Source organism: Periplaneta americana, chromosome 5 (genome assembly GCF_040183065.1).
Source record: "Periplaneta americana isolate PAMFEO1 chromosome 5, P.americana_PAMFEO1_priV1, whole genome shotgun sequence".
Taxonomy (NCBI): domain Eukaryota; kingdom Metazoa; phylum Arthropoda; class Insecta; order Blattodea; family Blattidae; genus Periplaneta; species Periplaneta americana.
Window position 1 is genome coordinate 50866890 of NC_091121.1, and position 14376 is coordinate 50881265.

Genomic DNA, 14376 nt, shown 5'->3' on the forward strand with positions numbered 1-14376 from the left:
AATACAATCCATTATATCGTAAATTTTAATCAAACCATTTCTAATTTTATTCTGATCTGTATTATTTTTACTTAGTTCAATCTATTTTATTTCCAATGTAAACCTCAGTGGTGGTTTTTGACCTTGTTGCAGGTTTGCTCAACCACAACTTTTACCACCAACTTTATGATATTCTTGTAAGTTAGAGCTAAATTTTGTAAGAAATATTTAGGAATCCCTTGGAATGCTTGAAACCTGTTAGATATGAAGTTGGTTCTGTACTATTAATAAAAATGAAATTTTTAGGTCATATTATGCCTAAGGGTGGTAGAGCTTTTGAGAAAATGTGTTTGCAATTTCTACAGGACACTATCTTGAAATACAATTGGTTAATAGATTTACAGCATAGTGTAAGCAGATTAAATCTTAAATGGTTATCGAAAGAAATCGAAGCAATGGACCTAAATTTAATTTGCAAGATCACAAAAGAAAGAAGTAATGAAATTAATCATTCATTAATTACGGTATTGGAATATAAAGACACCATGGGAACAGGAAGAATACTTAAGAGAAAACACTGGAGGAGAGGATTAGGCAAAATTGACTGAGATTTGAATTATGTCCTAAAAGAAGTTGCAATCTAAGAAAATTACGAATCGACAAGAAAATTTTCAACATTAATACCTGTATGGCGTATAAAAGAATATGTACCAGTATTTCACTTAGTGCAAGCAGTCTGAAAATATTAGACTAATTCTTGTTTATAACCAGAATCGTTTATTGTATCCACTAGATGATATACATGATATGGGACTTTCCATATTTACAAACTAATAATTAATTACATAATACAGAAGAGTAATAACTCTAAATGAAATGCAACACAAATACTGTACAAATACAGAAAACTTGGGACTTCATTGTATAAAACTACAGTCTGGGTCAACTTCGGCTGGTAAGGCTTGTTAGCAGCATGTAAATCCTACTGCACTAACACTAATGAATGGTTTGTTTCGAAAACCTGCTCTTTCACTTTCAGTTGTTTTGCAGGAAGGAGCTTTGAAATATACTACCAGTTTTGAAAAACACGTGTTTATTCTTGTATTACAGATATTTTATACCATTCTATGAAGGTACTTAATGTACTAGAATACTTAATAGTTAGCCAACAATTTCTAAATTATAATGTAATATAGTAGGTTTTGGTCTGAGAAACATAAAAGCAAACAAGTCACTCAGCTGAGTGCGCCCTAGTATAATGGCAGTTGACATTGGACATAAACGTCAACATATATGCCTAACTTGGAGTAAGGCCACAAAAGGGAAACATTGAAGGAGGAGAATTCGATCAGGTGTTGTGGATTGAATTCGGCGTAGCTCAGTGGTTAGAGCGCTTGGTACGTAGAACCAAGGACCCGGGTTCGATCCCCGGTGCCGGAGCGAATTTTTCTCATCTAATATTAATATTAATAAAATAGAAGGTTTTGGAAAAAATGATGATACTTTTAAATGTGACAAATAGCAAAAATAAAAAAAAAATAACAACTTCACCATTGCCTTCAGAGTGTAAGAAATAATATTATGTTGTTGGGTTAAAATTGGTTTTTGAGCAAAATAGAAGGTTTTAGAATCAAACCATTCATTTGTAGAATAGACTCCTCACCTACTACTCCGAAATGTCTTCAAGTTAGGACCTGTAACAGAGGAATTTAAAGAATTCATCAACGTTATAAAACCAGGTAGCAAAGTGAATGAGACCTTTTTAAAGTTTTGGAGCATTGATAGACTACGGTATTTCTTTCAGATAGTAACTAGACAAACATTTACCTGTATATACATTTTAAGACGAATATGAATAAAACTATTCTTACATAATGTCGTATTGAAGGAAGTTTTGTAAATGTCATTTTTCTTCTTATATATTAAGAATGGACTTCTTCATTTTTTGGGAAATGGTCCAAATTAGCTTTTATATGTATTAAAGTTTCAAAAATATAAAGGCTACATGGTAGAGGTAGTATGCTAAAGAAAGGTAGAATATTTTACAGACAAATGTGGAGAAGGAAACTGAGGAAGACTTTCCATATTGTACAATGAAAATATTCTGAAGTATTTGAATGAGAACTTTGATTTCAGTTATGGATCAAGCACAGACGGCTCAGTGGATAGTGTTTGGACAAAAAGTTCAATATTGTAAGTTGAAGTTGCTGTAGGTCTCTTGTTTGCAGAATTTTGTCAAGTCTGATGAATTGTATGAGGAGTTTTGTGAATCGAAAAAAAACATTACATAGTTACATGGAGAAGGAAATCAGTGTTGTTGGAAAGTGGGTTGTTTTTTTTCAGAAGTGAATGTAACGAAAGTTCCAAATACAGTAGAACTTGGTTATAACGACATCCAAGGGACCTTAAAAATTATGTTGTTATATACGAGTGCCATAGTAACAGAGATTAGTATTATCAGTCTAGTGAGGTGGGAAATGAAAAATAACAAACTTAATTAGGCTTATTTTAGATTTATGTATCCACTTTTAAGCCTACCATGAACATAATAAAATACAGGTAAAATTATAACTACTGGCACAGTATTCTGTAGTAAAACAGTTTGTTCCATACTCACTAAACTTCTTTACTTAGGAGCCAAGTAATCAGGCATTTTACTCTGTTGTCTCCTACTTGCCGAATACACACTTTCTAAATTACATTCTACGAGTATGTTCATAATTTCAGTTACAATTTCACTGCTCCCTCCTCTAGCTTCGACCCATTCTGTTCAAATTCAGCAACAATTTTATCCTTGCTCTTCCAAATCGTTTGAATTGTGAAATTAACTAGGCCAAACTCACGACACATGTAAGCTTTTTTAATTCCATTCTCAATTTGATGAATCAATTTAACTTTTTCTTCCAATGTTAAAACTCTTCTTTTAGTGGCCATACTGTGTTAAAATGCGCCCATTTAGTGAAAACTTCCTATCGAAATTAATCGCAAGCAGCTACCGTTAATACCACATGAATTCGGGCAGGTTACAATGGGGTGTGGAATCTGCCTGCATTTAAGGTGTCTATGACAGAAGGGGACAGTAAAGAATTTGCCAGGTTACCAGATTTCAACAAAATATATCTTAAAATACTTTGGTTCTTAGAAAATCGTATTCCAAACTGAGGTTGAAAATGACGTTATATGCGAGGTAGACACATATACGTTTGTTGTATTAAGCAAGGTAGAAAAGCTTATGTCTTATGGGAAATTAGTTGGTACCACAGAATATTTGACATTATAGGCGAGGTGTCGCACAAAACGATAACCAAGTTCTACTGTATTGCAAATGTAATAATTAATTTTCTGTTCAATAGACCAGACTGTAATGCCTAGGCCTATGTTGAAAGAGTATTCTCTTCAAAGCATGCAAAAAATTTCATGGAAAATAAAAATAATACAAAATTATTTCAGGCTGCCAAATCATCTGTTAAATATGAGTGATGTGAGAAATGCTTCATGTTTTGCTGGTATGATTGGTTTTATTACATTTACGCTGAAATTACGCGTAACATACAATTTTTGTACCAGTACATGTTTTCGTAGGTATGAATGGTTTTATAACATTTACGCTGAAATTACGTCTAACATACAATTTTTGTAAATGTTTTTTTATAACGTTAAGTGTCCAAAACAGATTTAAGAATGGTAATGACCTTACACCTTAAACAATCAGTTACATACTACCAGTGGCGGCTCGGTGAACTTGTGGATTGGGAGAGCTACAGTAGATTTTGGTACATACAAATTTCACTTCTTGATACCATTACTAATAAGTATAGGACAAAAATAAATGCACTACATATCGAAAAACCAAAACTTTCTCACTTAGTTGGGAGAAATGTCTGTAGCATCATTTTCTAATCGCTAAAAAAAAAAAATAATACCAGCGATTTCAGTCTGAATTTCTGATCGGCAGACACTCAACTTGCAATCTACCAGTTCATTCTGAATTGTCTTAGAATTACCTTTAAACAGTGGCATGTTCCAAATGATTTTTGAGAGGCTCGTTTAGATTACTCACGGACTATAGCAACCCACGAAATACACCAGAGTCCTTTGAATCGTTTTTTCATCATGTCCCCTAAGGGAAAGTTCATATTGGCCACAAAATTTGATACAATCAATATTTTTTTTAAATAATTTCACGATTTTTTCTCACTTCTTGATTATGTTTGAAAATGTTTGTTCTGTTCGTTTCACTTAATTGTGCAGCAATATTAGTTTTGCCTAACATAGCCAATGAAACAAAATTTTTTCAGGTGAGATTGCGAAGATTCGTACTTTTTAATTTTTAGGGGCAAATGTCCTAAATCTGTCACACTACTCCTAGTCTATGCAGTATCACCACCGAAGAGGAGGCAACCACAAATGCTCAGCGTAAATCTCATTATTATACTTCCTTAGATATATGCACTATTTCGGCTGGAAGAAGCTTGAGTAAGATTTAAGTTGGGTAATGAATGAGCCTTTAATTTTACTTCATTACATCAATTTTCTCCGCAAGTGAAAGTTGAGAAAAATAAAATTAATATTCTGTGATTCACACACACTCATGCTTGCACATTTGCACTGGTTAAGTTACGGTACTAAGACGTCACACCAAAGCAACACTCAGATAATATACTGATGGTCAACAATTTTTTAAAATTGGAAAAGAAGTCTCTTTCGTATTTTACGTGCTATATCAAAAGGATTATACTCGTGCAATCATTTTGAGTTAAAGCAAATATTAGATTCTGCTGGAGGCTGGATATGTACGTAATAATAAGACAAAAGAGAATATTAATTTCGTTATATTAACTCGATAAGATTCTACAACAATAAGTATGTGAAGAGAAAATAACAATTTTGTCATTAAGTTTCAAGGGAATAGAGAGTCCATTTGACGTAGCATTACAATAGCGGTGTGGGAGTGGAGGAAAGATCTTCCCTTGTCGCCTGGCTCTGCAAGCCACTGCAGCGAAATATGGGTTTTTAAACAGCAGCAGTTTCCCTCTGCTTCCCTTCACCTCTCTACCCCCTGACCGAGCAAGACACACTCTCTATGAGCTGCCCACCCTGCAGATCCCAGGACGACTTTGAATGCAGTGTCAATTCCAATACAGTCGACGCGCAAAAAGATAATGCATAAGATAATAGTACATATTCCCGGCCAGATGAAATATAAAGCAATTTACCAATAAAAGCTGTAACAATTCTTCTACAAATTAAAATAAATATTATTTTTATTTTCCTGTCAAAGCAGGGAGTGCTGCAGCTCTGCAGCTCTTATGGATGAGCCGCCCCTGCATACTACTAAATCCCTGGGAAGTTCGTATACATTCTCCTTATTTTTTGTGCAAATTCTTTTTTTTTTTTCTTCTTAAACAAATCTGGCAATTCTATTCATGAGTACTGGTACGTCTAAGTTTTCGGCATAGAGTGTGATGTTCTGCTTATGTTGCAGGTATCGGCAGGAACGAGACAGGGAGAAGCAGGACTACACAATCCACGTGTGAGGAGCAGCGAGCTCATTGTTAACAAGTGCCACTTTTACCAAGAGTGAGTTTAGTTTTGTGAGCGAGAGAACCTGCAGCAGGACAATACGGTAACAAAAACAATTGCCTGTTTTCAAAGTGTTTAATTGTTAAGTGTCACGAATTTGTCCCATCGCTGTATTGAGCAGATCTGCTACTTCAGATATGATGGTGCTTTGCTTCGACATGCAAAACTCGACGTTATTACAAACTCCAGAATCAAATTGGCAGAAACAGGTTTGGAAGAAGATGGTGCAAGTGGTGGTTTCATTAAAGGTCAGACCTCTGTTGCACAGATCAAGTAAAACAAGGCAGGGATTGGCATCTAGCCACTGCAGTCAGTGACTTAGTAGGGCCCATTTACACAGCACAATGCCTTGAAAACAAAAGATTAGTCGTTTTAGAGATTTATGCTCAGTGTCACCTTGCTTCTTATAGAAACCGGATGTCAGGTCTCATTTAGTGCGGAGCCATAGGGAAAAGTTTAACACTTTTTAACTTCTATTTCACTTTATACTCGTATTGTAAATTTTGTTTACAAGTTTATAACACTTTTATCTCTTAAGATTAAGTAAATTTGTTATAAAAACAACTTTCCTGTGTTACCTAAAACTATATTGGTAATTTACCTTATTTAGTGACCTGTTTTTTCGAAAGGTGGGGCATGACAGTTAAGTGGCCGTTCTTGGAACTACAGTGCTATGTTGCCAATTTGGATGTGATCAGCTAATGCGAGCTACCAGTTGACGTTAGATTGCTGACATTAAACCATTCATCGACAATTGACATTAAGGTATATAAAAAAAAATACAAATATCGACAGAGAATGAAACACCGTCTGTATTTATAGCTGACATTGTGTGCACAACAAATGTCGCCAAGAGAGCTATTGAGCATTCACCGCTTGGGAACTGTAACGTGGCAACACAACCATTGTTACTATAGCAACGTGTTTCCCACACTATGTGATATTCATTTGTTTTTCTGATCCCAGCATAATATCATGGCCCATCTTCAGAAAAAATAGATATAGTTTCGGCTTGATATTGGCCATCTTCAGATTACTAGTGAGGTCCTTACTTGTTTCCGGTTTCTGCATATGATGACTTGGTGGTGGGTGTATTTATGATCGGCAATGTTGTGTCAGATAGGGTGTTCATTATGAAATTTAATTGTGTTTTGGGGATATGATTGTTGTGGAAGTGTTTTTGTACCGGTATGTATATTTCGTACTCCTCTAGTGTATTTAATTTCTGTTTTTTTTTTCTGTTGTATATGTAGGTTTTTCATGTCTGTTTCATATTGCTGTAGTTGTAGTTGGTGTTGGAACACACCAACACATCATACAATAATTCCAAATACACAGATCACATCATCATCATCATCATCATCATCATCATCATCATCAGCTATACAGGTAATAGTCCCAGAAGGAGGACTGTTACGGCCACAAAAGTTTTCAGCCCATCTCTTCATTGGATGTCCAGTTGATGTCCTGCCTCTAGGTTGGTAATGCAGGATTGCACAAGGGATTCTAGTTCTAGACATATGCCTGACATGCTGATGCCAGTTACCTTGGTAGTGACATATGTCTCCTAGTACCAGTATAGAGTTCATTTCAAGTTTCTTTACGATAGAAACAAACATGGAAATACTGCATATGCTACTGAAAACCCAGAAATTACATATACACTAGAACAGTAGGAAATACACAGAAATATAACAAAAAACACATCCACAACATATCCTCAATACACAATTAATTTTCAGAATGCATATTCTACACAATACTACCGATCATAAATGCACCCACCACCAAGGAATCAAAAGAAAAAACCGAAAACAAGCAAGGACCTCATCAGAAATCTGAAGATGACCAATATGAAGCTAAAATTAGTAATTAAGGGTGCTATGCATAGACATTTCGCTAGCCCGCGCTACGAGTGTGCTAAACTAGTCCCGGCTATCAACTGATTACTTGTACAGGGTTCATATCATGTCATATCGCTAACACTGGTTTATGAATACGAAAAACGTTAGTTCACTGATCATCCACCGGAAGCCGCACTAAGAATGTCTATGAATATGGCTCTATATTAGGTAAATTAGCAACATAGTTCCAAATTAATTCAGGAAAGTTTTTTATAACAAACTTATCGAATCGTAACTTTATATTATTTTCAGTTTATGTAAATAGCTTCCATTTAAATGTAAACAAAGTTTCAAAGAATGCCCTTTCTCTTATATTAAAGTATTATACCTGTGTAAGTGGGCTCTTGAAAGATATACAGACATGGTTATGTAAAACTCGTAAGAAAAATCAGCATTGGCGAAATAAGCTTGCTGTAAGTGGTGTGGAATAATAATGGGATGTAATTGACAGCATGAAACAGGGCCTATTTCCTCACGAAAAACACTAAATATTGCTGGTCACTAACAACGGAGTGAGTAAAAAATACAAACAAATAAACAAACAAACAAAGTTCGACCTGTGCAGTAAAAGTTTCTGCTGCTGTTTTGTTGAGTTGTGCGACATTGCCTTTACTTGTAATTTTATGGAGAAAAGTGAAACGTACCACTGTATGCTGTATTGTTGATTTGTTACAATGTTGATGTAAGCATATATACAACGTTAGGTCACTTCTGAATATTTATAAGTGATGGTCAGATTGTTTTGTCAGGTTGAGCTTCTTTCACAACAATAGCCTTGTTCCATTCCCAGCTGCAAAGAGTTCACACGGAAATTAATGAAGAGAGTGCAGAAAAATATTCTAGACAAATTTTTGGGTTGATAGTTGGAATCAAAACAAACTTATTTTGTTAAGTGATAATGGATAGGGATTTTTTCTTTCTAATAACACTGCAAGCAGTTGAAGTATTATGTATAAAGCTGCAGTTCATGATTACGAATACCCATAGATAGTGACAACGTTTCATTCATTTTATGATAAATTAGAAGAGGTGTTGAAAAGCACAGTCTCCAGTTTTGGTGAAAAGTTGTGAACAGCATATCAGCGTCAACCTATGCACTAGAAAATGTCGGTATATCTTATGACTGCTGCTTCTTTAAGGGGTACACACGTTTGAGGGTTAAAAAAATTAAATTTTCATTTTTCTTATATTATTTTAATATAAACACTTAGCTTTATATCTGTGAAAGAAATTTTAAGATATCTATAAAATTGACCAAGTTATACATTAAAATGTCCTCCCATGCAAACACAATACCAGCCAGCAATGTATATAGCTCATTTTGTTAAATATACCGGTACATCATTGAAGATGAAAAAAATATATTTGTCATTATTCTTACAATAATTTAATATGAATTTTTAGCTTTATATTTGTGAAGGAAATTTTAAGAAATATATAAAATTAGTCAAGTTATGTATTAAAATGTCCTGCCATGCAAACAAAACACTAGCAAGCAATATGTAATTTTATCGCTTGTTTTCTCAAAATTGTATTTTTTTAGAACTGTTTAAATCGTATCTTCCACACTGTTTCGGAAATAATTGCATGAAATTTCTCATGGTCCTTTTCCTTAGTAAGATTAACAAACTGTAGTTCAATCTTTAACCTATCTTTAATAGAAGTTAAAACAAAAAATGTTCAATGAAAAATTTGTTAATTTTAATATTATGAAGAAAAATGTTTTTTCCGTCTTTTAATGGAGATATTCTAATCATTGAGCTAGGGCTTGTTAATATAAATGTTATCCTTCAGATAAAAAAGAATTAACTTACTAAAACTTATTTAATCTTTGAAGTAATTTCTTAAATAGCAGTTTGATACAAGCCACAAAATGAAAATTTTGAAAATTCACAATTCCAAAAGCTTTTTATGTAGGCAATTTTTTTCATTTAGGTCACAGAGCAATTTTCAGACATTGAGCATATACAATTTCATCAAAATATTGCTTAAGAATGTGAAGGAATAATTTATAAAACATGTACATTTTTAAAAGTGGAAGGTGTATGTAACCCCTTAATAGCCGCAACAAAATCCAGTTCTTACTTTATTGGTGTTTCTTTTTTTTTTTCTTTGTTTTTCATGTTTCTTTATTAACTTAAATTTGAAACTAATATCTGGTGGCTTCATTGGCTTGCACAAAGATCCAACTTGAAGATATGTTAGTGATGGGGTGTGATTTGAAGACGTGTGGTTTTTTCTTTGTGACGGGTTTGTCACTGGTTCCGACTGTGACTAGTTCGAAAATCAGAGCTCTGAGAAATCGTCATCTCCACCCAATATGTGACTCATAGCAATGGGGACCCATGTACTTATATGTGATAACTCCAGACAAGTGGAAGTCATAAGATTCATATTAACGTGAAGAACAAGATAACTGGGATCTATTATCATTCTATGTCAAAAGGTTAATGTCGGCAACTGTTTGATAATCAAGTTACGTCCACACCTTACCGAATTCACTCACTATATTCATCCACGAATGATATAGTTGTGACGCTGTTATTCCCGGCGTGACTCCTCCTCTTTGCTTACGTCTTAGGAAGTGAAGGCTCTATAAAGTCTAGGTAGGTAGTTAGTATCATTCGCCATTTTTGTTCTTTCGTTGCCGAGTTACCAGACGAGGAATCTATTTACCGCACCGTTAAACATTATCATGTCGTAGCTTCTATGATAATAAATCAAATGCACTGTAATTCAGCAAATAATTGAGCAGCAAATAACGTCCTCGTGTGCTTTCTTCAAATGCCAACGAAAGAGCCAAAATGGCGGGCGATTATATTAAGCATTTATCGAGCCTTAGGAAATGCATAACGTCATCATCAGTGAATCACAAGATGCACACATATAAATGTAGCCGACCTGCAATGTGATTGGCTGCCGGAAATAAGAGCGACGGGACTATACCATTAATCATATTATATAAACATTCTTGGATGAATATATGCACCTATTCACGATAACACCGCTCATTGCGTGATTGTTACTCTCTGTGCTAATCAGTATTGTTGATATGATACTTATGGCATCAGTATGCCAATTTCCTGAAGAGCGATATAATTAAATTTTGTCTGTAAATATAATTGAATATTGTCTCTAAATATAATTAAATATCATTGGCAACTGCCAAGAATCATCTGTTATCTGTCACAGTGACTTTTCCGAAGCTGTCACAGTTCAGAGCTGTGATGGCAAAACGTTGTCATTATCCACCTCTAAGGTATGTAAATAAGTACTTACGACACATGATTAATTTAAGAAAATATATTTGTTTTGATTCCACGTACAGTATCACCCTGAAAGCTTTATTTATATAAATTTCCTATACCCTCTTTACGCTTTTATTTCCAGAAATAGAAGCTATCGTGGGAGTATCTCAAATACTCTACAAATTTACTGCGAAGTACTGATTGTACCTGTGAATGGAGTAAGACTACCTGTACTGGGGATGAAGGTGTCAGACAGTTTTTATTCTTTTAACCTGTGTAATGTTTGTTGTTTGAGCATTCTTTTCCATAGTCAGAAGACACATATCAGAGCAACAGTTTTAAGGTCCGATCTCCGTATTCTCCATATGTGACTAATCCATGCATGACATTAATTGGTCCCTCTACTCATCCTTCTGTACTGCACTGTTGCATCGGCAGTGTGCCTGCCCACCAGTTACTCTCTGTAGAAATTGAATTTTCTGTAAAAATTCTTTCAGCCCAGAATCAAAATTTCTGTTCTATGAAATCCCGAGTTCAGGAAAAATTAAATCCACGAAGCTAACAGCTGCTATTGGTTCTCCTTGCTATGAACCTTGATGAAAAGTCTTACCATCAGAGTTTTAAGGTTTCAGTAGTGGTTGCGGTCATTTAATTGGACATAGTAAAATACAATCAAACTTATTTTATACATTTTACACTTTTTTTTTTCCAGTTCTTGGCAAAATTCTTATACTTTCCAAATTTCCACGTTACTTCATTTCAGATATATGTTTTTTGTTTATGCATTTCTTACACTTATACAAATATATTTTGAGCCCCAGGAGATACGAAACTTCATTTATACATTCTAAAACAAGTTCGTTCAAAATTAGGTTTGCTGTGAAAATACAAGAACGCGAAAAGTCGTATGTGTTCATTGTTAACATGCGGTCCACTTTGAAATTTGTGGAAATTCGAAGCTGCCTATTCTTGCCTCCAACAATCTTGTGTCCTTAATGATGCTATTATTACTTAAAAACAGTAAAACGTTTCGTAAAAAATCATGATGTACCGATAAGTGAACGAATTATGGATCAGTTATTTGAGGGCATGGTTTATCTTAAGAGCAAGTAATTCAAAATAACTTGCTTTTTGTTTTTTTTTTTTTTTTTTTTTTTTTTTTAATCACATGTTATTAAATGAAGATCACATGGTAAAAACAAGTACCGTAAGTCACTTTTGTAAAAATTTTGGATTGGAGTTTGAAATGTAATATTTCAGCCAGCTTTTCCTATAAGCAGCAAAGATTTTCTATAAAATAATGTTACATTCTTCAAGAATATGTTTTATAAATTTGAGTAATATATTATAGACTCAAAGCTGGCTTAATTATGAAGTTATAGATTTCTCTTGTGAAATTTTTACTACCACTAATTGACTTAACTTGTTCTTTCCATACAGTCTTCAAATGCCCTTTCAGTCACCACTAGCTATACGTTTTTATCACGCATTTTTTTTATTCAGATCCCCACAAAATTCTATAAATGAAGTTTTACTGTAAATAAATATAATAAGGAGAAAGATAATTTTGTTGTGATAGCCAGAATTCGTAGTCAGATTCTAGACATACGAGTTTCATGGAAATAGAGAAATTTATAAATACCAATACCGCTAGATATGTTTTTGTTAATATATAGGCCTATTACATTATATTCAGTAGTTTATTATTTTACTCATCGTCTCTCGAAAGTAATAAATAATTATTTTTGTGATTGTTCATCATCATCATCATCATCATCATCATCATAATAATCATCATCCAAACAAGTATAAGGCTCAAGGCCTGTTATGGTCTCAGTGATTCATTCTCAGTCCACCTTTATTTTTGGACGGCCTAAAAATCTCTTCGCTTACAAACGGTATTAAAGCATGGCTTTTGGAAGTCTATTCCGATTCATTCGTTGGACATTAGATTTTTATATTAATTAATTACCTGTACTAAATTATTTATAGAGTTAACAAAAAAATATCAATTATACAACCTACAGGCCTGAAATCAGAACCTGTTCTTGAAATTTTCTCGCATTCTGTAAATTTAGTTAATAAATTGTATAACTAGTTAATATACGATATTGATTATTGATTCATGAAGAGATTTTGTATAATTGGTAAGATATTTCTAACATATGGTTTTCACAAAAACAATATCCGATGTATATAAAATATACTGTATACCAACTAAACTTTCAAATACAAAAAAGTAATGCTAATACATCTGAAGAATGTAAAACATAATTTTCGTGAACAAACAAAAAATTATGGTACAGTGCACTACTGTAAATGAAAGACTTTGGTAATCAAGTTTCACACTGTATGAAAAAAATGAAAGCAAAATGACAGGTACCGCAATGGAAAACAGAAATTTTCTTTTTCATGTGGGTTAGCTTCCTTTCTTACTGGCCCCTTCACAACTACATATGTGGAGATTACCAGAATTTGTTAGTTGTTAAACAATGCCCTTGAATGTTACGGAACTATTTAGATAGATCACAAAAGAGTTCATATTTTAGTGTGCAGTTTAGTTACAACTTCATCACTTTTCAACATAATCGTTAGTGTTGTGTGTCTATCCTGCACCTCTTGAATATGGCCTAGTTTTCTCCATTTACTGAATGCAGACAATACAGAAGAGCTTCTTGCATTCTGTCAAAGCAGAAAGGCTTCCCATCTCTTTTGCACAAAAACCATAACGAAAGTCTAGAAGACGTTTGCGTCTGAGTAATGGAGTGGACAAGTAAATCTTGAAGGATAAAGAGCAAGTAGAGTGTGCTTGAAAAAAAATTGCAGAAACAGTTGAAAAAGATAAAGGGGAAATTGTATTGTGCAAATGAGGTAGGGAAATGTAGGGCAGAAAAGTAACTATAATACGCAGAGAGACATTTAATTAAAGAAGAAAACACAATTCCACAAGTAGCTTCTGTAAAGTTGTTACCATACACTTCTGTATGAAATATATAAGCTGTTAAAATGAAATTCACTTATTTAATCACATAAAGAAATTATTAATTCGGCCAAAAGTCTTAATTATTGGTTTTTTTTTTATTTGTTTTGAAAGTTACAGGAGAAGAGCTGGTGGGCCTCACTTAGACTGCAGAACAGTAGTGTACACCACTAGATCGAGCAGTCTGCTAATCAAGTTGGCAACAGTGCTTAAATCCAACTGTTGATAAGCCGATCCCACCAACACATAGATATCACACCCATCACATGTCACATACTGACAGAATATAATGAGGACATTGTGATACACTGCATCGTAACCATAGCTGTGTTTTAACTTATTGAATCAATGATGTGATATTGGTCATGAAAGAAACTATATCAATATTTAGGGATTTTTTATAATGTTGCAAACTGAGGAGAGAAAGAATGTTAGAATGAAGAAATGTATTTCTAAATTCAAATGCTTTTGTTATTCATTGTATACCGTCAAATGGGGCGATATTGAACAATTTTTTTTATGTTTTTTAAGATACCACTTGTATACTGATGGATAATTTGCGATTTTTTGTGATGATACATTATTATATATCTCTAGAATGTGACAATCTACAAATGATGTGCTGGCATTCAGAAATGTGTATAATACAATAATTTAAAAAATGTCCGGTGTCACCCCACAG

At 33.8% G+C, this 14376-nt stretch overlaps 1 protein-coding gene across 2 annotated transcripts in view; it reads left to right on the plus strand.

The window, feature by feature from the left end:
- The window catches only part of LOC138699599 (cell adhesion molecule Dscam1-like), a 1432092-nt gene extending 1417935 nt beyond the window's left edge, over positions 1–14157 (plus strand). For both annotated transcript variants that reach the window (XM_069825611.1, XM_069825614.1), the window contains one exon: positions 5465–14157. In XM_069825611.1, the coding sequence (XP_069681712.1) occupies positions 5465–5516 (52 nt within the window). In that variant the 3' untranslated portion in view covers positions 5517–14157. The remainder of the gene's footprint in view (positions 1–5464) is intronic.
- The last annotated feature ends 219 nt before the right edge of the window (positions 14158–14376 follow it).